Source organism: Pipistrellus kuhlii, unplaced genomic scaffold, assembly GCF_014108245.1.
Source record: "Pipistrellus kuhlii isolate mPipKuh1 unplaced genomic scaffold, mPipKuh1.p scaffold_m20_p_6, whole genome shotgun sequence".
NCBI classification, from domain to species: Eukaryota; Metazoa; Chordata; class Mammalia; order Chiroptera; family Vespertilionidae; genus Pipistrellus; species Pipistrellus kuhlii.
Genome location: NW_023425562.1, coordinates 53892648 through 53919644, shown reverse-complemented (window position 1 = coordinate 53919644; position 26997 = coordinate 53892648). Strand labels below are relative to the sequence as shown.

At 41.8% G+C, this 26997-nt stretch overlaps 1 protein-coding gene across 1 annotated transcript; it reads left to right on the top strand.

Annotated features, from left to right (window-relative positions):
- The first annotated feature begins 742 nt into the window (after positions 1-742).
- MAPRE1 (microtubule associated protein RP/EB family member 1) lies at positions 743-25312 on the top strand. The gene is made up of 7 exons (XM_036419977.2): positions 743-897; positions 4773-4896; positions 12520-12665; positions 15072-15279; positions 17430-17551; positions 21136-21288; positions 23569-25312. Exons 2-7 carry the CDS (start codon positions 4776-4778, stop codon positions 23623-23625), a joined length of 807 nt encoding a protein of 268 aa, XP_036275870.1. The 5' UTR covers positions 743-897; positions 4773-4775; the 3' UTR covers positions 23626-25312.
- Positions 25313-26997: the final 1685 nt, after the last annotated feature.

Here is a 26997-nt window from a genome sequence, read left to right as displayed (position 1 = left end):
ATCTCAGTGGGGTCAGTGCCAAGAAGAATCGCTGCAGTGTTGAAGGCAAAAGGTGGCCCAACGAAGTACTGATGGGGAGGTCATAATAATCTGGCCACTCAGTGTATATGTTTGTTGAATATATAAAGAAATGATATCTAGACCAGAAAACAAGTTCGAAACCTGCATCAGCCTCTGATGCCTAGCCAGTCAGGTGACCCTCTGAGCCTCAGTTTCCTCTTCTGTAAAGTGGGTGTAATTCATTCCTTCAACAAGTCTCTAAGAACCGATGTATCAGGCACTGGGACCCAGGTGGAACAGGACTGAGAGGATTTCTGCTTCCGTGGAACTTAGGAAAAGGCAGACAAAAAGGCATAAACAAACAAGATGGCTTTATATTAAGAAGAAAATGAAAGCATGTCGGGATAACAGGCTGACAGAACGTGCCCCTGAGGCGACTTTTTACAGTTTTTCCTTAAAATTCCTAACAAGTATCTATACTTAATAACCTATTTTTGTATTAATTCATTGTAAAACCTAATTTTTTTGGGGGGGTGGGAGAGGAGGCTTACCGGGGCGGAGAATTTGGAGCTGGATCCCGCCTTCCAGGCGGAGTCACACTTCGCTCGAGGAGAGCTATCATTGGATGCGGCAGATCACGTGGCTGCGAAGACTCGGCAGTCTTGCCTCGCCCCTTGGGTGCCTCAGCTGTCGATCAAGGGGACTGGGTCCCGCCCCGGGCGCTCGCTGAGTCTCTATAAAAGGAGCCGGCGGACGATGACGAGCTTTTACGTCGATGCGTAACGGGGAGGGTGCGTGTGAGGTCATCGCGCGGGCGGGCGGGGTCGGGCGGTTTGAACGAGACGAAGACGGAACCGAAGCCGGGCACGGCAGTGGACGTGGTTCCGCCGCGAGCCGGTGAGCCGGCAGGCGGGCACGGGGCAGCGGGCACGGGGCGGCAGCCAGGCGGCGCGGGGCCGGCTCTGTGGGCCTTGGGCTGAGCAGACGCCGGCGGGTCCTGCAGACGGTGCTCGGGCCGCTCCTCGCGGCGGCACGGTTCGGCCGGGTGGGGGGGAAGGGCGGGGCCGTGACCCGGCGCGCGCGGACTGGGGGGCGCGCGCTTCTCTATGCCCCAGGGGGTGGGGTTTAGGACCGGAAGCGGGGCTGCCCCACGGCGCGTGGGGGCTTCTGGGTCGTGGCGGAGGTGTGGAATCCGGCCCGAGGTGTGGAATCGGGCCCGAGGTGGCGGGAGGTTCCGGGGTGGCCGACTCGGTTGGGGGGTATGTGTTGTTGAAGTGAGGCCTGACGGGAGCTCTGGGGACCCCCACTGTAGTAGGCGGTGTTTCCTGATGATTAAAAGTTCGGATTTTGATTCAGACCTGGGTTCGATTCCCTGCTGTGTAACCTTGGGCAGCTGCTCTAACCTCTCTGGGCTTCAGTTTCCTCATCTGTGAAATGGGGAAAAGGATAATACAGAAAACTATAACGCCGTGCATAACAGAAACCAAGCCAGCTCAATGGACTCCTTCCTTTCTTAATTGGGTTTTTGGTGAGTGCCTGAAAGGTACTAGGCACTGTGCTAAGCTCTGGCTATACACCAGGAGCAGAGGGCAAAGGCCTGAAGTCCTTTCTAGGAGTCTACATTGTGGTGGGGAGACAGGAAGTAGAAGATGCATACCTGGACAGGATAATTTCATACAACTACTAGGAAGACAATATATGAACAGTGCTTTTCCAATGCCTGCTTCACAGCTGCCCTAGGGGTACTACAGGGCAGAGCTTGGTCTCTGCCCCATTTGGCGGATGAGGATCCTGAGTCCCATTGAAGGATACACCAGGACTGGCATCCACCTCTGATGGGGTGTCTCAAAGAGTAGTAATAATAATAATTATTTCCTAATTGGGCACTTGCTAAGTGTCAGGCATCGTGTTAAGTGCTTGATGGGGCATTATGTCATTTAATATATCACTCTGTCTAGAAGAGATAGCATCTTCATTTTATAAATGAATGGACTTAGATTCTTAGAGGAGGAGATATCTGCTTTATGCTGTCCAGCAAGTGGCCCAACCCACTTCTGGGACTCCCAATTCCAGGCTCTTAACCTCTATATTCCACTGCCTCTCTGAGGTCCAGACCTAGAGAGAGCATGTGTCATACCATTGTGTCATTTTTCCTGGTTTGTCAGTGACTAGCACCGTTTCTGGTTCATAGGAAAGCCTAGGACATGATGTACTTTTCACTGGAATGTTTTCAATTAGATTCTCATTTAATCCTCATTGCAATGTTTTGCAGAAGATATCGTTCACCTTTTACAGGTGAGCCATTTTGATCCAAAAGGTGAGATGTTTATTCAGGGTCACATCACTTTTTTTCTGGTGGTATCTCCTTCTCCAGGTGCTCATAGCTAGCATTGGATCAAAATGAGTTTGGGAGCCTTCTAGGAGAACTGGTGAAGGAGGAGAGCTTCTGGGGTGAGGCAAGAAGAAACTTGGCTGAAGGAGGCATTTAAGGGTGAAGTTTATGGGGTGGTCATGGGGTCCATCCATTGAGACCAAGCAATGGTATACTTATGGAGGAAGGGGGAGCTGTAGCTCATAAGAACTGGGCTCTGTATTGACTGCCTGGGAAAACCAGTTAATTGGTTAAGTCAGTCGATGTTTATGGCACATCCACAGAGTGCCTAACGTCATGTATTTAGTGGCTGTAGAGTTTTTGAAGCACATAGTACCCAGTATGAATGTACTGCTAATGAAGAGTTTAAAATTATATGATGATGAAAGGCCACTAATGTTTTGCTGAGCTGAGGTGTGGTCAGCAGTCACACGTGGCTTAACCAGCTGCTTACATTTTTGGTAGCACAACACACACAATACCTGATGTATGCATGAATGTCACCAAAATAGATTACAAATGCTCAGTCTGGGACCATGTTTTTTTGTTTGGATGTGTCCTTTGGTACCTGATAATAGTGTTTTACACACAATTCAGTATTCTTATAATTCATTTGTTCATTCAAGGATTTTAAACAGGGAGCCATTTGATCTAATTTGTGATTCAGAAAATTATCTCTGGCTGCTTTGTAAGAATAGATTGAGACTAATTTGAACGCTGTGGCAGTTGATCCAGCTGAAAGATGGTGGTGGCAGGTCTTTGTTTTTTGCACTGAAGTTAGGATGAATGAGACAAGATCCCTCCCTGTCCTGGACCTAATATTCTGTATCAGATTGCATGCCAAATATTTTATGTATCTATTTCATTTAAACCTCATCCTTCTCAAGTAGGTGGCATTAATTCGTAACTGAGGTGCATTGAAGTTAAGTAACTTACCCAACGTCCTACAGCTAATGAATGACATCCTCAAGTTCAAATTCGGGTCCTTGCTTGAAATCCTCAGTTCTTTGCATAAAGCAAATTGCCTTCTGGCCCAAATCTGGTCCTGGAGTGATTCAGAAATGAAGAGATAATGATGGTGCAGTGCAATAATGCCTATCATAGAGGTTTGAATGAATTGCTGTGGGAATGTGGGGATTAATTTCCCAGTGGAATCAGGAGCTAAATTATGCTGGTTCTTTATTACAGCTTTAACATTTGAGTTTAAGATTATAAAAGTGTTAATTGATGGTTTGCTTCTGAAAAAAGTTTACATTTTTTTCAGAAGCAAACATTTAGATACATTTTTCCCCTCTTTGACAATGTCCTGTCAACCTGAAAAAACAAGTAACTTTTAATGAGCTCTTACTGTATGCAAGGCACTCTGCCAAGAGTTGTGTGGGATGTGAGGGCACAAACTTGGTAAGTCATTTACCTCTCCAGACCTCAGTCACCTGCTCATAAAAAGGGATTGAATGAGTAGATCTCTATTTCTTCAGCCTTCACATTCTATAGCTATGTCATGAGGCTTGCAGCAGCCTTGTACAAAAGACAGGGGTGGGTAGGAAGAACAACTCATACACTGGTCACTGGGTGGAGGGAATGAAGTGCCACAAGACAGCATGGGATCTTATGGTGGTTCTGATTTTGCTCTGAGCGCACCCCCCCCCCCATCTGACCCACCCACCCCGCCCTGCCCGCCACAGTGGGAGAGGTGGGATGGAGGGAGGGAAGCCCACCGGAAGTGTTGCAGGAATATTCCTGCAACAGGTGCCTAGTATATATATAAAAGCCTAAGCGACCATTACAACCGGTTGACTGAACAACTGGTCGGCTGGTTGCTATGATGCATACTGACACCAGGGGGCAGACGCTCAATGCAGGAGCTGCCCCCGGTCAGTGTGCTCCCACAGTGGTCCTAACCCCCTGGCTGGCTGACCAACCTCCCTCAGTCCCCGCCCCTGGCCAGCTGGCCCTGATTGGTCCCAATAGCCAACTAGGCTGAGGGACCCCACCCATGCATGAATTTGTGCATTGGGCCTCTAGTTTTAATATGTTAATGGATAAGTTTTAACTGATATTTTCTAAATAGAATGCTCTTGTTTGTACATCAGCCTCCCTTCATAAAACATTTAAACTTCCCTTTACTTAATATTCATTGTAGCTTAAAATTTTATATCAATCACATTAAAATGGGGCCTAAATTTTAGGCTGGCTGTTGTTGGGCAAGTCATTTCAGGTCATGTTTAGTCCAGGCTCTTGGCTAGAATGCTGGTGTCTCTGATTTGGCCTTTTGGGAAAGAAGGTGAGACTTAAAAATTGAGAGTTCCCACAAGTCTTGTGTGATGTGTAGGAAGGAAATGCTTGCTCTCCTTTGCATGCTTAATAATGCAAACTGTTTTCTTTTTCTCACATGCTATAGAAGATGGCAGTGAACGTATATTCAACGTCAGTCACCAGTGATAACCTAAGTCGACATGACATGCTGGCTTGGATTAATGAGTCCCTGCAGTTGAATCTGACAAAGGTAGAACAGTTGTGCTCAGGTAAGAGAAATCCACTAGACTACTTTTCTAGGAAAGCCTATAGGTCCTTCAGGAATGTGCATGTCTGTGTTTGTCTGCAAAAGCCACAGGTTCAGATTTTATGTTAGGCCTGCCCCATTTCTTCTCAGCCCTGCCCTGGTATTACTTCTGAAAGAAATGCACTTAAAAAGAGCATGCTTCTGGCTGGCCTGTCAGTCCTCCATCTCTGGCCTTAGAAACTGAATTATGAGGCCTGCAGCTTATCCCCAAGTCTCTTTTATGCTCTTTCACGTTTAGATTTGAAATGTTTTGAGGACAGTAATTATACTTGTTCTAATTAGTTTATCAGTGGCATTTCTTTTTTTGTTTTTAATTTTATTGATTGATTTTAGGGAAAGAGACAGGTAAGGAAGAAAGGAGAGAGGGGAAGAAAAGGAACATTGATTTGTTGTTCCACTTATTTATGCATTCATTGGTTGATTCTTGTATGTGCCCTGACTGGGGATCATACCTGCAACCTTGGCATATCGGGATGTCACTCTAACTAACTTAGCCTCTCAGCCAGGGCCTATCTATGGCATTTCTTATTCCAAGTAGCACAAGACCAAAGTCAGATAAATGCCATTTCAGCCACAATTTTATTGAACTTCTATTTAATAAAATTTGGCAGAGAGGTAATGATTTAAAAAAAGAAGAAAAACACGTTTTGTTTCTGTATATACGAATGATACAACATTTAGAAAACTAGAAGAAGGAAAAAAATGCTTGTAGTTTATTATTCAGAGAAAGCCACTGTTCAGATTTTTACCTTTCCGTGCACTTTTTCTGCTAAGCTTTGTACTGTGGATATCCTTTAGTGTCACTTACTCTTGTTGTATTAATTATTTTTAATGAATATGTGATATTTTTTTCTATAGCTATGCTGCAGTTGTTTAATATCTTACCAATTTTTGGACATTTTAGGTTATTTCTAATTTTTCCATTGTGATTATGACTAGGTTAAGAATCCTTTAGCATAAATCTTATCTCTGTTTATTTCCTCAATGATTCCTATAAATGGAATTACTAGTTAAGATGGTATGAACTTTAGGTTCTTGGTATTTTTCATAAAGGTCTTATCTGTTTCTACTGTCTCTAAAGACTTCTGTCTAACCCCCTCTCCCCCCTTTTATTTTTGTTTGCTTGAAATAGAAGTGTATTATTCTGTCACTTCTGGAAGCTCAAGGTCAAAATCAGGGTGTCCACAGGGTTAGTTCCTTCTGTCTCACCTTTTGAGAGTTCTGCTGTCTACCCGATTGACCTGACATAAGAAATGTGTTAGGGTTATCAAAAGTAAATTTACTACAGGATAGGAGGTGAGGTCAAGAATATGCCGGAAGAAAGATGAGATATGTATTCTCTGCTACTTAAATTCTTCCATTGTTTGTGGGATAGAGAATTAGAATCCTTAGATTCTCCTAGAAATGAAAGCAATCATTTAATTGAACACTTGTGTTCCCGGGTTATGTAAATGCTTTTTAAGTATATTTTCATTTAATTCTTACTATACCTCCATGAGATAGGGATGTTTATTAATCTGTTTTACAGATGAGGAAATGTGCTTAGGGAAACAGTAGTAAGTCCAGAGTTATACAGCCAAGAACAAGATTGAGACTTGAACATCCATTCCAGTGAAGAGCCAGGCTCTTCAGCCCCTGTACCCTACTTACTCCAGACTTTTCCTTTACTGACTGGTGCTGTTTGGATCAATTTAAAATTATTGCTCTCATTTATACGACTTTAAAAAATTATTCAGCTTTGTACTTCCTTATTTTTTAACTGTGTCTTAGTCTTGGTTTCATTAGCTCGTTTTGTTACTTCCCCTGTGAAGCTTAATCTCAGTTTTACAGACGGTCAGAGGAAGCTCCATGTGAAGTTGTTCAGTGAAACACTGGTGCCCGAGAGTCATGCTGATTAAACATGAGTTACTTTGTTAGTCAGAAGTACAGGTTGTTAGCTTTAAATCTGGACTGCTTTCCTCCCAGTTCCTATTAGTTTTCTCAGTTTTCTCACCACATTTCTAATTGAGGCTTTTAATGCACTTGTTTGACCCGTGATTTATGACTAATGTGTGGATGAGAACATCTTAGTTTTCATTGGAGCTGGCCTTTTCACCAATTTCCCCCTAAATTTACTTCTTTCTGTAAATATGTACCAAAGTATATTTCACTTAATCTCTTTTCATGTATAAATAAGTTGTGCATGTGCTGATCTGGCTCCAGATTTATCTCATTCAGACAGGAAGCTGTCATGATAGGACGGGGCTTAGGTTTGCTCTGAGCCTTTTGACTTTGGAGTTCCTTAAAGTTCTAGTTCTTCATTTGTAAACTGGGCTGTTGTGAGGCTCACCTGTAAAAAGAGCTGTCAGATACGGGTTCTTTACTAGACCCCGGGGTTAAGTGTAGACTTTCTTTTACAGTATGGGGAATGTCCATGGGGCATGGCTGGTTTTGAACCCAGATTTTTCTGACTACACAGCCCACACTCTTTCTGATGTATACACATTATATCTTTTTTTTTTTTAAGGCATTTGAAAGAGTTAAATGTAGATTACATATAATTAATTACAACAATATTATCTCATTAAAAATCTGTGACAAGCCTGCCCCGGTGTGGCTCAGTAGTTGAGCATCGACCTATGAACCAGGAGGTCACAGTTTGATTCCCCCGTCGGGGAACATGCCCAGGTTGTGGGCTCCATTTTCAGTAAGGGGATATGCAGCCTATCAATGATTCTCTCCCATCATTGATGTTTCTGTCTCTCTCCCTTTCCCTCTCCTTCTCCCTTTCTTTCTCTGAAGTCAATAAAAATATATTTAAAAAATTATGTGAAGAATTTTAACTTGCCTGTTGGTTGTTACTTTTCTTGCTCTGGATAAAATGCCTTTCCCCAGTACAAAGTGGTAAGTGCAGGACACTTAACTGTGATTTGTAAGCAAACATTTATTCATTCATACTATTTCTTCTCTTGTCAGCTGCTTAGGGCTTCTCTCAGAGTATGTAGATGGTTGCATTGTGTTTCATGTTAATGCTTAGAAAACCTGGTCTCAGCTTCCAGTCAGAGACCCAACAGGAATAGCGACAGACACTGTTGTGTCCCTGAAGAGGGCCTGCTGCCAGGGGGTTGGAGTCTAGGAAAAAGTGAGGCTCCTCAGATCCTTGTGTGTGCTGAGGCCAAAGCAGAATCCCAAGAGTCCTTAACTCTGGCGCCTAGTTCTTCCTGTTCTTAGCTCTGATGAGAAGAGGATCAAGCAGATTTAAATTCCCTGCCAAATACCAGCTTTAGAAGGTAGGACTAGGTTTTCCTCTTGGGGTACCTATACTATTAAATGTGCTGGCTGCCTGTGAAATGGCTGAATTTTGTCAGTATTGTGGACTCTCCTTCCCCTCCCCCTATCAGTGAAATGAGCATTGGCTTGGCTCTTGTAGTGAGATATGTTGAGGATAACTTTCAGTGACAGAGTTGGTAGGTTGTTCAAGATTCACTACATTCTGTAGTTCCCTGCTTTGGAAAGCTAGACCTCAAGAAAAGAAACCTGATCACAGAGAAGGATTTTGATGAGGGATTGCTTGTTTCAAAAAGGGATACTGGTTGCCTTTTGTCACCCATTCCCTTTTCCTCAGTTCTATTTCCATATTCAGGCCCCTCTGCACTTCTCCAGGGGCCGAGCAACGTGCGTTGAACATGCCGAGTGTCCCTCGCTGAAAGAGTTCTTGGCTCCCCTCTCTTCTGCCTTCTCCTCTCCAGCCTGGCCTCTCCATTGTTCCTGTGCTGCACAGAATAGGAGAGTTCACATGCTCCCAGGCAGATGCTAGATTTCCTTTTCCCCAGCTAAAAAACAGCTTGTCAGTCTTGCTCATGAGGGTGTGTTACCACATTCTTAACCAGGCCTACCCCACTTTTTCTCCTCAAGTTGACTCCCTTTTTCAAACACTTTAGTGGGGGCCATGATTTCACCATTCTAGTGTCGCCTGAGAATCATCTGAGTCTAATTCACAAAGTTCTGTATGTCTTCCGAAGGGTGTTTCAGATCCAGCCCCTATCAGTTTGCCCACTGCTGCCGCAGTGGCCCCTGACTGGGCACTAGGTTCCCTCTGAGTTCCCCCACCCTCACTTCTTTCTTGTTCTACCACATTAGTCTGCAGCCTTTCTAAGAGACTTTTTTTTAAATTTACATAAATCTTTATTGTTCATATTATTACAAATGTTCCTCATTTTTTCCCCCCTGACCTTTTTTTTTTTAATCCTCACTGGAAGATACATATGTGTGTGTGTGTGTATATATACACACACATATATAAAAGTTTTTAAATTGACTTTTAGAGAGAGAGGGTGAGAGAGAAACATCAGTGAGAGAGAGAAACATTGATTAGTTGCCTCCCAAAAAACTTTTCTTCTGATTATAAGTGATTAAGTCTTTGTTATTGAAACATTAAGAAAATCATAACCATATTCCACTGTAATGCCACAAGTTAGTGACAGTTACTGTTATCTTTTAGCTGCATTTTGTCTTAGTTATGGCTTTATTTATTGAGTGCTTATAGGCCAGGCACTTTCCAAAGTGCTTTACATCTATTACCTGGGAGGTCAGGGTATCCATACCATTTTACACTTAGGTAAGTGAAGCAAAGAGAGGTTAAACAACTTGCCCAAGGTTACTCATTTTAGCTGTACTTTCAGTATTTTCCTATACTTTTTAAATTTAATTGACATAATGTATATATTATTTTTATTATTTTTTTTAATAACTGAAAGTCTTAAAATGGTTTAAAATTCAAAAGGAACAAAAAGATAAAACAATGATGTCTTCCTCTTAACTGGGTCTACCAGCTACCCAGTTCCCCTCCAGAGGAAACCAGTGTTATCAGCTGGGTAGCCAGCCTCGAGAGAGTCTATAGTCTGTGTGTGTGTCTGTGTGTGTTGTGCACCTATTCCTCCCTTTCTCACAAATGGCAGCATATTTAATCACAATGTATATTCTGGAGAGTGTGCCATATCCATATATCATCAGATGCCTTGCTACTTTCTTTTATGGCTGGAATACTGTAATTTTCCTTGGATCAGTTCATGTTAATGGACATTTAGTTTGTTTCCAATCTGTTGGTATTACAGATTGTTGTAGTAACATATACAAACGTGTCGTACAGTTTTGTTTCCTACTTTTAAAATTAAAATAGGATTATTTTTCCTACGTTAATTTTCTTTTTTTTATATTTTATTGATTTTTTACAGAAAGGAAGAGAGAGGGATAGAGTTAGAAACACCAATGAGAGAAAATCATCGATCAGCTGCCTCTTGCACACCCCCTACCAGGGATGTGCCTGCAACCAAAGTGCATGTCCTTGACCGGAATCGAACCCGGGACCCTTCAGTCCGCAGGCTGACGCTCTATCCACTAAGCCAAACCAGTTTCGGCTAATTTTCTTGATGACTTTTAATGATTGCATTAATGACTCCTCCCAGTCCTTTATTTCCACTCTAGAGGCATGGAGTACAAATTTGTGCATGGGTGGGTCCCTCTGGGTGGCCTGCAGGGATAGGGCCGAAATCTGCAGCCCAACACAACCTGCATTTCCTACCTGCTGCTCCCGTTCATCCTGGGCCCACTGTGCCAGAGGCTCATGCTCAGTCAGTCCGGATCAGGAGAGGCTCCCGCTGCCACAGCAGTGCTCACCAGCTATGAGTCCTGCATCTGGTGCCCTCCCAAGGGGTGTGGTCTGTGGGATCAGGCTGAAATTGGCTCTCCGACATCCTCTGAGGGGTCCCAGATTGCGAGAGGGTGCAGGCCAGGCTGAGGGACTGCACTGGTGCCCAGTCGGAGCATGTCCAGCCCATCTCTCTCAGTCCCGATCAGCCGGACCCCAGCAGCAGTGTTATCAGTGTTGGAGCATCTGCCCCCTGGTGGTCAGTGCATGTCATAGCGAATGGTTGAATTGCTTTAGCATATCATTTGCAGATTATGCATTGATTTGTTGTTTTGCTGTTTGGTCTATTTGCATATTATAGGATTAAAACATTTTATTAATTTCAGAGAGGGAGGGAGAGGGGGAGAGACATAGAAACACCAATGATGAGAAAAGAATCATTGATTCGCTGCCTCCTGCACACCCTGCACTAGGGATGGAACCCACAACCCAGACATATGCCCTGACCGGGAATTGAACTGTGACCTCCTGGTTCACAGGTTAAAGCTCAACCACAGAGCCAGGCCACCTGGGCTATTTTCACACTTAGTCATCCTCTAAGTTAGGGGTGTCGAACTCAATCAGAGAAGGGGCCAAAATCTAAAATCCAGCCTAAATCGCGGGCCGAATGGTTTACTGAACAGTCATAAACTGTCATTGTGATGGAAACGCAGCGGAGTGCAGTGATGACAGCGCGGTGCGGGCCACATTGCAAGGCCTGGCGGGACGGATTTGGCCCGCGGGCCTTGTGTTTGACACATGTGGTCTAAGTAGATGACTCAGTCCTTACTCAAGTCCTTAAGCCTGAATACTCTTACATTTAGTAGTCATCTATTTTCTGTGTGTGTGTGAGTTAAAACATTGAGAGTTCTTACTCTGGAGCTTTTTTTTTTTTATATATATTTTATTGATTTTGTACAGAGAGGAAGTGAGAGAGAGAGTTAGAAACATCGATGAGAGAGAGTCATCAATCAGCTGCCTCTTGCACACCCCCTACTGGGGATATGCTCGCAACCAAGGTACATGCCCTTGACCGGAATCGAACCCGGGACGCTCTATCCACTGAGCCAAACCGGTCCCGGCAGAAAAAAATTCTTTTAAACATCAGAACATGGATATTTGAAATACTTAGGAATCTCTCCTCCTGCTCATGAGGATGCGGTTATGTCCTTGGGAAAAATCAGAAAATGTCAGCCTCTGTTTCCCTTTTCTCAATTCTATGCATTCATTAAAAAAAAAAAAAAAAAAAAAATAATAAAAAAAATATATATATATAGATATAGATATATATAGTATATATCTATATATATCTATATATATATCTATATCTATTTGCAGCTGTCATTTTTTTAATGTTTATAATAAAGAGTAGTTTTAAAATTTCATAGAAACATATATTTCTTTTCCCCTCATTGCCTTCCAAGTCCCTTCACTGTCTTCCAAGTTGCAAATGTGTTGAAGAACCGATCAGGCAAAACCACAGTTTTGTTATAGATTTTAAAAATGACTTTAGAGACAAGTGGTATTGAAGCTTTTAGGTATTGTAGGTCCACTTTACAACTTTTAAAATTGTACCTGGGTTGCCGAAACCGGTTTGGCTCAGTGATAGAGCGTCGGTCTGTGGACTGAAAGGTCCCACGTACGATTCCAGTCAAGGGCATGTACATTGGTTGTGGGCACATCCCCGGTAGGGGGTGTGCAAGAGGCAACTGGTTGATGTTTCTCTCTCATCGACATTTCTAGCTCGCTCTCTCTCCTTTCCTCTCTGTAAAATATCAATAAAATATATTAAAAAAATATGTATATAACTTTATAAAATTGTACCTGGGTTAAGGGGCTTTGGTGTAAGTTTCCCCCTGCTTCTTTAATAATAATGTTTAATAACTTATTGCATATTTTGTTGTTCTGTTGTTCATTCAGGGGCTGCCTATTGTCAGTTTATGGACATGCTGTTCCCTGGCTCCATTGCCTTGAAGAAAGTGAAATTTCAAGCTAAGCTAGAACATGAATACATCCAGAACTTCAAAATACTACAAGCAGGTTTTAAGAGGATGGGTGTTGACAAAGTAGGTACATTTTATTCTTTCATTTAAGGTTGTTTCTTGACTAGTGATTGTTATTAAGGATACAGCTGCTGGCCCATGACTTCGGCATGTTGTTTTCCCAATTAAAAAAAAATAAAAAATAAAAATATATATATGTGTGTGTGTGTATTTTTTTTTTATTTTACTTTTTTTTACAGAGAGGAAGGGAGAGGGAGCGAGAGTTAGAAACATTGATGAGAGAGAAACACCAATCAGCTGCCTCTTGCACACCCCCCACTGAGGATGTGCCTGCAACCAAGGTACATGCCCTTGACTGGAATCGAACACGGAACCCTTGAGTCCGCAGGCTGACGCTCGATCCATTGAGCCAAACTGGCTAGGGCTCTTTTCCCAATTTATATATTTTTCTTTTCTCTAGTTAACATAGAACTTACTGAGAACAGTTTTCCTCTATCCTCTCCTACCCTAGTTCCCTTACTATGTTCTTTCTTCATAGTGAAGTTAGCAACCATCTATAGGAGTCAACCTGTTTAATCTCTGTTACTGAGATCTAACTCTTTAATATCTGGACTCAATTTTGTAAAGCATAGAGAAGTTTCTAGAAATACTTGCTTTGTAAAAGCAGGATACAGGGACGATGCCTGTGGGTTGGGAAGTTTCCTCTTGCCCCCAAGGTTATTTGAAGATAACCTTAAACCAGACTTCATTAGGACAACTATTATCCCTGTTTTAGCAGATAATAGATTAGAGTCATGCGTGACATAACAGTGTTTCAGTCAATGAAGGACCACCTGTTGACATGACAAAGCTAGGTGTGAAGTCCCTGACATTGCAGCATGTAGCACAATGCATTAAAGTTGGTGGTGCTGGTGTAAATAAACCTACTGCTCTGCCAGTCGTATAAAAGTCTAGTATGTAGTACATATAACTATGAGCAATACATAATCATTGATAATGATAATAAATGACTGTTCCTGGTTTATAAATTTACTACTATTTAATTGTTATTTTAGAGTGTACATAACTCTTTCTACTAAAAAAGTTCGCTGTAAACAGCATGCTGAGTCATGCCTGCAGCAGCTTCATACATCCTGTGTTTACATCTCTTGCATCATTCTCTCTTGTGCTTGATTTGATCTGTGATGTTTTTGCATATTTACGTTCTGTGCAGGCGTATAGCCTAGGAACAATAGGCTATACCATATAGCTAAGGTGTGTAGTCAGCTGTATCATTTAGGTTTGTGTAAGTGCACACTGTGCTGTTTGCACAATGATGAAATTGTCTAACGATGCATTTCTTTGAGCATATCTCCATGGTTAAATAATGTGTAACTATTGCAAAATTAAGCAATTTCTCTCCTCACCCATTTGAAGGGTTTTTCCTTTTAAACCATTTCTTGGGGAAAATTCATTTTTAGTAAAGCTTGTAATCATCCCCTAATTGTTTTGTTTGTGTGTCTGGTTTTTGTTTACTTTGAAATCAGTCTTTTAGTTTTGTCTCTGTACTATATAAAATACTCATGTGTATGGTAAGAATATCATTTTGTTACCATGCATAGTGTAACTACAATAGATGCAGTTTATTATATGCAGTAATTTATCTTTTTCTTTTTGTAGAATTTAAATTTTTTGAATAAGGTAAATTTCTAAAGTAAAAAAGAGTATGGTGCATTGATCCCCCATGTACCTCAACAATTATCGACTCCTGTCTAGTTTTGTTTCAGCTATACCTCTACTCCATACAAAATAATTTTGTATTTATTTGCTCAGAGGGAAGGATGTAGTTCACATTACGTATATTATTTATAAAAATACTATTGCAACTGGAATCCTTGAAAGTAAACTCTGGCTAATGACTTGAAGTAATATCTGATAACACAGTATTCTTGTATAATAACAAAACTTACAGAATCCTTAAAGTGTGCTTTAATAGGATTGGAATTACTTGAAAAGTATACCATTTTGTAGAAATCTGTCCTAAGACTGATTTTGTGTCTCGATCTACTTTTAAGACAATTAAAAAAAAAAAAAGTTTATTATAGATACCTGTGGTTAGTTTATGCTCTGGATTTTAAACTTTAAGACAGGCACTGTGGCCATGCAAGTTACACAGGAGACTTACTTTTTATAGTGGGATGACATCTCTTAGGATGTGCTTGGAATTGTGTATGGAACTTACATATGACACTTGTTCCTTTTGCATTTCTGGTTCTTTTTGATGGACTTGGAGAACTATTCTATGGAAGGCAAACTAGGTAAAATTTGCTCTATAAATGTTCAGGGGCTTACTTTATAGTAAGTTCTTGCCTCTAAACTATATTTTTTTCCTTGGTAAGCAGAGCTTTATACTGATTGATGCATTGACATGTTTGATGCTTTCCAAAAGCCTCTTGCTTTGAGCTAAACAGTCTTGATGTTTCTTTGCAGATAATTCCTGTGGACAGATTAGTAAAAGGAAAGTTTCAGGACAATTTTGAATTCGTTCAGTGGTTCAAGAAGTTTTTTGATGCAAACTATGATGGAAAAGACTATGACCCTGTAGCTGCCAGACAAGGTCAAGAAACTGCAGTGGCTCCCTCCCTTGTTGCTCCAGCTATGAACAAACCGAAGAAACCTCTCAGCTCTAGCACTGCAGGTAAAAACCATACAGAAATATCAATTCCAAGTAATAGTTTTACAGGTATTTATTCATTCATTCAACATTTAATCAGAATTTTTGAGTAGCCATAGGCTAAGGGAGCTTAAGGATAGATTAGTCACAGCCACGTAGCAAGACCATGGAATGTGGCATCAGGCTGACCTGTGGTTGTTTTTAAGTCTCTGTAACCTACTTGACCTGCCCTATAGTTTCCTCCTATGTAGAACAGGAATTTGAATATGTGCCCCAGAGAGTTGCTTTTGAGGCCTGGACAGGTTACTGTATGCAGTTTTGCCAAGGCAGGTTAACTCACAAAAAAGAGCTTTGAACACAAGGACATTATATAGAGCCCAATAACAGTAAGACCTGCACTCCCAGGAACTGAAGGAGCTTTCTAGGTCTCTCAGGGACTGTTCTTGGCTCTCTGCATCATTATTCTGTCTGCAGATGAGCTTCCTGTACATTACTTCACAGCTTTCCTGCCCTCCTAAGAACTTGAGCTGTTAAGTGGCTTTGGCTTGCTATGATGCCAGCAGAATCTGGGGGGCAAGGGGGGGTGGGGTGGGGGTCTATTTTTTAGAGACCTTCTCTAAAAAGTCTTGGCCAGGAGGTTTTCCAAAATGTGTTTGTAGTAGTATATTTATAGAATACTAGAGGCCTGGTGCAGAAATTTGTGCACATTCATAAAAATTACCTGTCAGTTACCCTGGTCCTTTCAGCCCAGCCTGCATCCTCTCCAATGCAGGACCCCTTGGGGGATGTCTGCCTAAACCAGCAGTGTTAAACTGGCAGTTGGACATCCTTCTCACAATCCAGAACCACTGGCTCCTAACTGCTCACCTGCCTGCCTGCCTGATCACCCCTAACCGTCTCTGCTTGATGGCCTGATTGCTCCTACTGCCCCCCTCCTCCTCTGGGCCGACCTAGTCGACCCCAACTGCCCTTTTCTGCTGGCCTGCCCCCCCCCCCCCCCCCCCACTGGTTGCCCCCAACTGCTCCCCCTGCTGGCCTGGTCACCCATCACTGCCCCCTTGCTGGCCTGGTCACCCCTCACTGCCCTCAGTGCCGGCCTGGTCATTCCATGCAGACTGCTGTTCAGTCATTTGGTCTTCCCTCACTAACTCCCCTGCTGGCCTGGTCACCCCACACAGCCTGCTGTTCAGTCGTTACTGTGAGGGCATCCTGATAGATTTACATATTGCCCTTTTATTAGTATAGATACCTATACTTTGGGGGCAGGGTGGATGTTCTACAGATGCTAATGCCTCCTTTACAAGAATATAAGGTCCCATTATACCTTGAGAAAAAGGCTGATCCATCTGGTAGGGAGAGAAGAACATTGAGTACTTTTAAATTTTTATATGATCTGATATAAATGGGATCATAGAATATGTGTCTTTTGTATCTGTACCACTGAGAGAAGTTTGTAAATCCTGGTCACTGTGCTCCCTTTCTCTCCTAACCCTTCTAACCACCTTCTGAAAGGTGAGCAAGATAATGGGCTTTGAAGTAATTACTTGTAAGAGCAGTCTACCACCCTGCTCTTCCAATACAAGGAGTCTGAGGTTCTGAGTTAGGAGGCATCTTACTTTCCAGGTGGGGAACTATGAGTGCAGAGCAGCAGCTGAAACTGTGAGCTCACTACTGGCATGAAGTTTGCTTTTGTGCCATGAAGCTGCCCTGCTGGTGGATTTGGTTGGAACTGGATTAAGGTACATCAACTGTGTGTGCCTCTTTCAAATGATAGTTCTATTCACCACAGCAACAAAAAGACCTCATAGGAGGACTTACTCCCAGCACAAGAGATTGTGACTGAAGGATAAAAAACCATTTTGGGCAAACATGGGGTTGTCATACATGCTGGTCTCTCCACATTGGGTCCCTGCATTACTGTGAAGGGAAGTTGGTCACAGCCTCCTCTTGTCATCTGGTGTTTTTTATTTAAATCCTTACTCGAGGATATGTTTATTGATTTGGGAGAGAGCAACATTGATTGGTTGCCTCCTATATGTGCCTCAACTGGGAATGAAACTGGAAACCTTTTGGTGTACAGCTGATGCTCCATCCAACTGAGTCACCTGGCCAGGGCTGGCGGGTTCTTTTTGATTTTGAAATTTCTGCTCTTAAAAAAACCTCTGATCTCTCAGCTCCACAGAGGCCCATTGCGACACACAGAACTACTGCAACCCCTAAGGCTGGCCCAGGTGTGGTGCGAAAGAATCCTGGTGTGGGCAATGGGGACGACGAGGCAGCTGAACTGATGCAGCAGGTAGGTCCCTCCTGTATCCCAGACTGGAGTCATGTTGGAGGAAAGGATACTTGCTGCACTAGCCAGAAAGGCTTGTTCGTGTTCTTGTGGGAAGACCCACTTTGTCTGCTTGCTGAAACAGTCATGGTCCTGACATGTGTGAGCCTGTCAGGTGCTATGTGGGGAGCAGTGTGAGTGTGGAGGTAGGAGAGGGGTGTCGGGCCTTTCTGAGATCTGTTAGTGTAACAGAAACCAATGTCTTAGTTTGGAAACGCACCTGTACAGTAGAACCCTGTTGAATGTCTCTGGATTCTGTGGGATTCAGAGTATCTTAAATTTTTTGCTCTGAGAAAGATAAAGGAGATTTTCTTTCTCAGTAATATTTAAAAAAAGATTTTACAGTTTTCTCTGCTGAAATCCAAGTTGAGAGTGGAACTGATATGAAAAGCCTATTCTTCTGTTCTTAGTAGGTCAGTGGTTTGAAATGTCTTCTTTAGGATTAATTAGTATCCTGAAGATACATGTCAGGTCTATGGATCAGAACAAATTTTAGATTTTTAAACATTTTCTCACAAATCCTGGTAGTTATTTTGTTTGTTTGCTTTTGAATGATTCTCTTGATTAACCCGTTTTAAAATTGCGATGCTTTGGCAGAAACCGATTTGGCTCAGTAAATAGAGCGTCAGCCTGCGGACTGAAAGGTCCCAGGTTCGATTCTGGTAAAGGGCATGTACCTTGGTTGCGGGCACATCCACAGTAGGGGTGCGCAAGAGGCAGCTGATCGATGATTCTCTTTCATCGATGTTCCTAACTCTCTATCCCTCTCCCTTCCTCTCTGTAAAAAAATCAATAAAAATATAAGAATATAAAATTGTGATGCTTTGTTATCTTAGTGAATTTGAGGTTGGACTCTCTTATTTCCTAAAAGCCACGTCCTAAAACCTGGGGGTCACAACTTTATGTTAATCCTGACCCAGACCCTGCATCTAGGAAACCAGGATAGAAAAACCTGCTCAAATACCATGTTTTCTAACTTATTCTCTAATTTGCATGTGGCTCATGGTCCCAGGTGCCTGAGGAGTGTCAGGGTGACTGGGTCACCAGCCTCCTCAGTGTGGCTGCTTTGAGTGCTGTCACTGAAGTGCAGAAGTTCTGGAGACTAAGGAGACTTCCCTGTAACTGTCGGTTTTCAGGCCTGGATGTACACAGGAAGCAGTCTCAGAAAAACAGAGTGAGGGTTATAGTGGGGAGTCTGGGTGACTAGCCCAAGGCTGATCTTGATCCCTGAGGAGAAGAGGTAGAGGCGCAGCTGGTGTCCTGTATGAGGAGCACAGGCTTTGAGATGCATAGATTTGAGGACTATCCTGGCTCTGCCACTTGGAGCAAGTCAGTTAATCTCTCTGAACTTACTGCCTCCTGTGAAGTGGTCTCATCATACTTTGCTCACGATAGTTGAGTGGATTCCATGAGTTGATGTTATGTCAGGTGCCTGGAATGGTGTTGGGATAAACAGGGTAATGGCAGTTGTGGTTATTATGGTTCCTGTTCCTTGTCTTAATATAGTGAGATAGGTCTTCAAGTGTTATTTATTTATTTATTTAAAAAAATATATATTTTATTGATTTTTTACAGGGAGGAAAAGAGAGGGATAGAGAGCTAGAAACATCGTTGAGAGAGAAACATCGATCAGCTGCCTCCTGCACACCTCCTACCGGGGATGGGCCTGCAACCAATGTACATGACCTTGACCAGAATTGAACCTGGGATCCTTCAGTCCGTAGATTGACGCTCTATCCACTAAGTCAAACCTTGGTTGTGGAATGTGCAGGAGGCAGCTGATCAATGATTCTGATCAATGATTCTCATCATTGATGTTTATTTCTCTCCCTTCCTCTCTGAAATTAAAAAGAAGTCTGATAGAATGGTCTTGCTGGTTCTAGTCACCTGTTCCACATCTCTGGATGATTCATTAAAAAAAAAAAAAAAAAAAAAAAAAAAATATATATATATATATATATATATATATATACACACACACACACACACACACATACATACACACATTTTTTTTTTACATAGAGGAAGGGATAGGGATAGAGAGCTAGAAACATCGATGAGAGAGAAACATCGACCAGCTGCCTCCTGCACAGCCCCTACCATGGATGTGCCCGCAACCAAGGTACATGCCCTTGACCGGAATTGAACCTGGGACCTTCCAGTCCATAGGCCGACGCTCTGTCCACTGAGCCAAACCGGTTCCAGCTGGATGATTCTTGACTGCAGGTTATGAAGGGGGAACTAGATAGGGCAGTACTGATTCCTCTGTTGTTGTTTTTTTAATTCTCAATCTTTTTTTTTCTTTTCTTTTTTCTTTTTTTATTAAATTATTATCTCTGTACATATACCATTGATCCCTCTGGTTTTGTCTGGCTTCTTCATCAGGCTGAAGGGAAGCTTAGATCAGCTGTTCACTTCAGTTTTTGCCGCTATGAGTTCGGACTGGATTTCTGTGGTGCCTTCTGGCTCTCAGATTCCTTGCTACCCAAATTGTTCCCATCTGCTTTACCTTTGATTTCCTGGCTTGGTTTTCCATGTGCCCCTAGCCTGTAAGTTCCATGACGATTTTATGCTGCACAGTAAGCCTTGTAATTTACATTTAGTGAGAGTTAAAGTGAATTCACATGTCATAGATTTAAAAATACTGGAATGAAGGTGCACCATGATTAAAATACATAAAGGACCAGGAGAATTGTTATGACTTTTATTACTCTTGGCTAGTTAAGAGTCCTGGCCTAAGCCTGATATTGATTTCTTTGTTGTCCCTGTGTGGAAATGAGAGCCCCTCAGTGGAGCTCCTAGAAGCTCCTGCTGCATGTGTGGTGAGCAGATGAGATGCTCAATGGAGGGAGCTAGCAGTGGAACGTGGTGGGGTTTGTTCCCTACCTCCGCTGTCTTCTCTCCCTTTCCAGACTCTTCAAGAGAGACAGATCCCAGGACACTCCACAGAAGATGTTTTTCTTTTGAGTTAAGGGTCTCCTCTCCCCAGTATACAGGATGGGTGGAAGAAAAAAAACCATTGAGTTTTCTGTGCCCAGGCTTCCCTAAGACCTAGCTGTTTTTGGCTAGTATTAGTCATCTTTAACTAGTCTTCCCCTCCTCTCCTGGCTTGCCATTTCTACCCTGTCCCCTAGACCAGACCCTCTGTTTCCATTGACTTTCACATACAAAAATATATGAACTTGATTGACCAATGGTAAGAACTCAATTTATTGTATGATTGAGTCCTGGTGGGATGGATTTTGCTTCTATAATTGTCTCAGGCTCCCATAGTTTCTTCTCCTAGATCCTTTCTCAATCCCTAAGAAGTTCCTGAATGTTCATGGTGGTATCTGCCCTTTTGTGAGAATTATTATATTTAAGGCGGCCATGAACAAGCCCATGTTATTTATCTGGGGCTGGAGAAAATTGATACTAAACTGAAAAGGGTTTTTGTCCATGTTAGAAAATTTGATGAAAGACCACATCTCCTTTGGGTTAGATGTTTGTGTGATATGTGACTGGTACATGAATGCCAAGTTTCTCACCCTTCTTAATGTCTTGTGCAGGTCAACGTATTAAAACTTACTGTCGAAGACTTGGAGAAAGAAAGAGATTTCTACTTTGGAAAGCTAAGGAACATTGAATTGATTTGCCAGGAGAACGAGGGGGAAAACAACCCTGTATTGCAGAGGATTGTGGACATTCTCTATGCTACAGATGTACGTTTTGACATGAGGATATTTGCCATTTTGCCACCTAAGAGAAAATGCATTTTATCTGGTTGGTTTTGGCAAACTCATTGCTGATGCTTGTCGAGTTCCAGCATAGCATTCACAAAGGACTTCATCTTTGACTCTTCAAAGTCAGCCAGAGGGCACTTCTGCCAGCTTCAGCCTTTGCCTTGAGGTCTGTGAGCCCTTGAGGCAGGAATAGGAAGAAGTAGGTGGCTGGTTTGCCCTGCATCTGTAGTTTGTGGCTACTGATAGGGAATGAGTGCCACCAAATGATCATGCTGCACCATCCCCTCTCCACACCCACCGGCTTAGAACTCTCAGCCTGAGTTGTTGCCTCTGTTTTTATCAGGACCCCTTGCATGCTCTGGAGAACCAGGCACCTGGTCCTTTTTTGCCCACAGCTGTCAGAGTGTACCTTTGCTCCTCCCTCCCAAGATTGTGTGATTCCCATTTCCTCAAAGTGCTTTGTGGTCAGGTTTATTGGGAATCTATGTGTTTACACAGCCAAATCTGCTGAGATATATTTTGATTTCAGAGGGGAAGCGAGAAGGAAAGAGAGAGAGAAACATCAATGTTGAGAATTATTGCTCAATTGCCTCCTGTACGGCCCCCACTGGGGATTGAGTCCACATGTGCCCAGACTGGGAATCGAACCATGATCTCCAGGTTCATAGGTCTACGCTCAACCTTTGAGCCATGTTTCCTGGCTGAATCTGCTGATATTATTGTATTAGCTGACCAGGGAAGACTGATTTTTCTTCAACTTAGGTTTTGGTATCTTGATGTATCCACTGTTTAGTGGCCATATTACAATTTTTCTGAATTTCTAGCAAGGTCTATAGTATATGTCTAAGTACTTTGTAGTATATATGTGGTATACTAGTACAAATATAAGATTCATGCTGTTATTAATTCTGTTCTCCAAACATATCGAGTGAATTTGAGGGATTAAAATGACAGAAAAGTGAATAATTTGTTAAGTAAATTCTTATTTCAGGCTTGCTCTGTGCCAGATAATGAAAACAAAGATGAGGATATAGGGGTTCTTGTTCTAGTCTGAGTATTACTTTTATTTAATTTATTTTTTGAGTATTATTTTACTTGAGTCATATCTTAAGTAAATTTGGCCATAGAGATTTGTTAAAAAAAAAAAAAAAAAGATTGTTGAAGGGAAGTCTAATTTTAAAAAATATATATTTTATTGATTTTAGGAAGGGAGAGAAAGAGAGAGAGAGAAACATCAATGATGAAAGAGAATAATTGATTGGCTGTCTCTTGCATGACCCCTACTGGGGATTGAGCCCACAACCCAGGCATGTGCTCTTGGCCAGAATCAAACCTGGGACCCTTCAGTCTGCAGGCTGATGTTCTATCCATTGAGCCAAACCAGCTAGGGCGGGAAGTCTAATTTTTATGTTATTGTAGTCATTAGTATATTCCAGAATGCCCTAGAGCTGGTGTGAGTTGGGAGTTCCAAATCTGATTTCCCATGATACTAGTGTTCGGTCAGTCTTGCAGCTATTTTTGTACAGACATGTTTATGTGTGAACACTTAAAATACCCACAACACTCCTACATAGCAGGCATGGATTTCTAAATACAGTCAAAGTAATGTATAAAGGAAAAACTGCCTATAGACAGTTTCTTGAGTGGTGATGGTAGTACTGAAATTTATGGTGACCTTAGGGATTGTCGAGGGTACCTTTTCTTTATGTTTTCTCTTCTTTTTTTCTTTTTTTTTTTAATTTCAATTTCAGAAAGAGGAAGGGAGAGGAAGAGAGAAGGGTAGAAGCATCAATCATGAGAGAGAATCACAGATCGGCTGCCTCCTGCACACCCCCTACTGGGGATCAAGCCCACAACCCAGGCATGTGCCCTGACCAGGAATCAACCATGGTTGATTTGCAAGTTTTGCAAGTTGACTGGGTTGACACCCAACTACTGAACCACACCAGCCGGGCTAACTTTTTTTTAAACAATCTTACTGAAGTAGAATTGACATAATAAAGTCAACTTGACGTGAAATCATCATCATAATCAAGCCAATGTATACCCGTCCATCACCATTTGGTTGTGCTCAGAGTTTGTATTTTGTAAGATGTGATTCCTCTGCCTAAGGAATAAAATAAGGGTCCCCTGGCCTATGCCATTAAATGCTAAGTGTGTGGGAGAGGCAGGACTTTACATTTGAGGAAAGTGAACCCACATTAGAAGCTGATCGTTCACTGTTGAGTAATAGCTTTTCCTCTCATTTTCCCATTTTAGGAAGGCTTTGTGATACCTGATGAAGGGGGCCCGCAGGAGGAACAGGAAGAATATTAACAGCTTGGACCAGCAGAGCAACATCCTAATTCTTCACTCCAAATCATGTGCTTAACTGTAAAATACTCCCTTTTTTATTTTTAGAGGACTCACTGGTTTCTTTTCATAAGCAAAAAGTACCTCTTCTTAAAGTGCACTTTGCAGAAGTTTCACTCTTTTTTCAATAAGTTTGACTTAGGAGCTTTTACCTTGTAGCAGAGCAGTATTAACATCTAGTTGGTTCACTTATGGAACAAAGAGGCTGACCATGGGCTCACCATATGGATGCTGTAACACTGATTGCTAGAGAAGGTGTTTTTATGTGATACGCTGAGGTGAATACCTCAGTAGTGAAATGTAAAGATTGATTTTAATTTTAAGCTAATGTGAAATCTTGGCAGAGAACGTTTTAATAAATGAATGCCTTAAGAGTATTTAAATTACGTTTGCATATTTTAAAATATAAATTTTAACCTGACAGGAGAGTTTGTGTGTTGCCCTTGTGTCTGGGAAGGAAGGGCCAGACCTTGGCACCTTTAGAACTTGCTGTTCACAGGCCTTGCAGGGCTGCTTGAATCTTGATAGGCCTAACCTTGGCCCAGAAGAAAAATTTAAAAAGTTGCTCTCTAAAGCCTTTTGGTGTCCTTGACCAATTGCATCTCTGCTAAGAAGCAAGAGGCATTGTTGGCAGAATGAATAGAGGGTATGTTTCAGCCCTGAGATATTTGAGTTGAATAGCTTGATATTCATTGAGTATTTCTCTGATGATTTTTCAAGTTACCCCTGAAATTTCTGTGTATTGTGTTTTTTGGGAAATTAGGTGTGTTCAGTTTTAAAATCTAACAACTACTTTTGGGGACTTGCCCACATCTCTGGGATTTGAATGGGGGTTTGTGTCCCATTTTGCTGTCTTTTAAGTTTACATTTAACATGTTTTTCTGCATCCCTTGCCCACTGGGGACTCCTCTTTAGCTCCTTAAAGTTTGCTGCTTATAGTGAAAGTTCAGCAGGCAGGTGATCATGCTGCAAGTTCTTTTTGGACTTCTGACAAAGGGAGTGATCAGTGAAGGCCATCGCTACCTTGAGATCTGCAAGGCTGGGTGTTTTTGGTACCTGCTGTCCACAGCCCTCCACTGTTATCAGAATACTTTGCCAGTGCACTAATCTCTTTGGAGATGAAATTTGTTAGCGTGTTACTAAATGTTAGTTTCTTTTGCAGAAAATACAGTACCATGTCTGAATTAATTATTAATATTTAAACTATTTCATTCCTTAACACCCCTAATTTGCTTTGCCTACAGCCTATTCAGTTCCTTTGTTTGGCAGAATTCTGCAAAATGTGTGTCACCCACTACTGAGCTTGTTCAGCCCCTGATGTAATTGTATTGATTTGTTGATGGTGGTAGTTTGTCTAAAATGTGTGTAGAAAGCAGGTATTTTATAATAAATTGTTGTGTAGTGCATGCTCTGTGTGAAATTCAGAGAGAAACCCAGATTCAGTGATTAACAATGCCAAAAATGCAAGTAACTAGCCATTGTTCAAATAACAGTGGTGCTATTTCTCTTTTGTGGCCTTTAGACTTTTGTTGCCCTAAAATTCCATTTTATTGGGAACCCATTTTCCACCTGGTCTTTCTTGACAGGGTTTTGTTTTTGTTTTTGTTTTTTACTTTAAGCAGTTTCTAAATAAAATTCTGTATTTCAAGAGTGTCATGTCTTCTGAAATTTGTCTTGCCCTGGTATGTGTTCTTTTAGGTTCAAATGATAAGGTACTGATACTTCTTTCTTAAATTAGTGTTGGTCTTTTAAAAGTCTTTCACTGTTTTTCAAATGTGCTTATTTCTCAGCCTATTTCTTTCTTCCCCTCTATTCTTCACATTGTATTTTTCAGCCTCCTGCTGTTGTAAATACTCATAATACTGTGAGAGAGTTCTTTCAGAAGTCAAGGATTGGCCAAACTCCTATGAAAATAGCCTTTTTGGTTTATTTCCTCATGAGATATACAGCAGGACCATGGGGAGATTCTTTCTTTCTTTTTTTTTTTTTTTCTTGAAAGTATATTTTAGATGTCAGGAGCACAATCTTAAGCTATAAAATAAATATGAAAAATTTCACCATTTTTTTCTCCTTTTTAAAATTCTCTCCTGTAAGAAATGAATTCAAAAGGAGACTTGCTCCTATTTTCAATACGAAATAAGTTAATGGGAAGAGGGCAGTTTTTGTATGATCTTGAGAGTACCTACCACAACGTGGACATTATATAAACCCAATTTGATGATTTTGACTAGGGTTACACCCACATTACTTCATCTAGAAATTAATGGTGCTATGTATACATCTTCAGAAGGAATTTGACGCCTTATGTGTTGGTAACCTAAAAGAAGATACCTCCAGGAGCGTATGGAATTTGTGAAGATACTGTTGGGTAATGCCAACTGAGAGGTTAACTTGGAAAGAGTGAAGCCGAAACTGTGTACCTCTGACCTAAATCCATTGACCTGGCTCTTTAGGCTGAGACACATAAAGCCTTTCGCTGTGACTGACTCAGGTTAGGTCACTGTACAGTAAATTTGAATAAGCTGCTTAGTTTGCTTGGCAAGTTCTGTAGTGCATGGAGGATAGGTAAACAAATAGGTTTAGGCTTGATTTAGAATAGGTTTTCTGGCTTGGATTTAGGATTCATTCATGCTGGTGGTCCTCAAACTGATAGTCTTCAGGATCACCTGGGGAACTTGATCGGCAACATATTTCTGCAGTCCATCCCCAGAAATTTCAAGTCAGGACATTAAAAATCTGCCTTTTACTCTGTACCTCAAGTGACCTGGCCTTGATGTAGTCCTCAGCCCTGTACTTTGCCCTTACATATTGTATATACCTGCAAGTTAAAGTCCGATTCTGGCAGGGGTGGGCGGGTAAGGGGTTTAGTCCTTCTAGGTTGCTCCTAGCTTTCTGACTTTTGAGCTAATTGACCTCTCTTCTTGTTCTGACCTGCAAACAGGGATGATGATGTTGAAGTGCTTCCCTCATCGGGTGCTTTTTGGGATCAGAATGAGCTGACAGAGCAACTATGACATTAGATGGCCCTGCATGGGTTCTTCAGATCCAATCTGAAATTTTGTTTCTAGATCAGAAAAGCTTAGGGCAGAGGTTTTTTATTTATTTTTTATTTCTTTAAATTTATTTTTATTTATTTATTTATTTAAATATATTTTATTGATTTTGTACAGAGAAGAAGGGAGAGAGTCAGAAACATCGATATGAGAGAGTCATCGATCAGCTGCCTCTTGCACACCCCCTACTGGGGATATGCCCGCAATCAAGATACATGCCCTTGACTGGAATCCAACCTGGGACCCTTCAGTCCCCAAGCCGACACTCTATTTATTGAGCCAA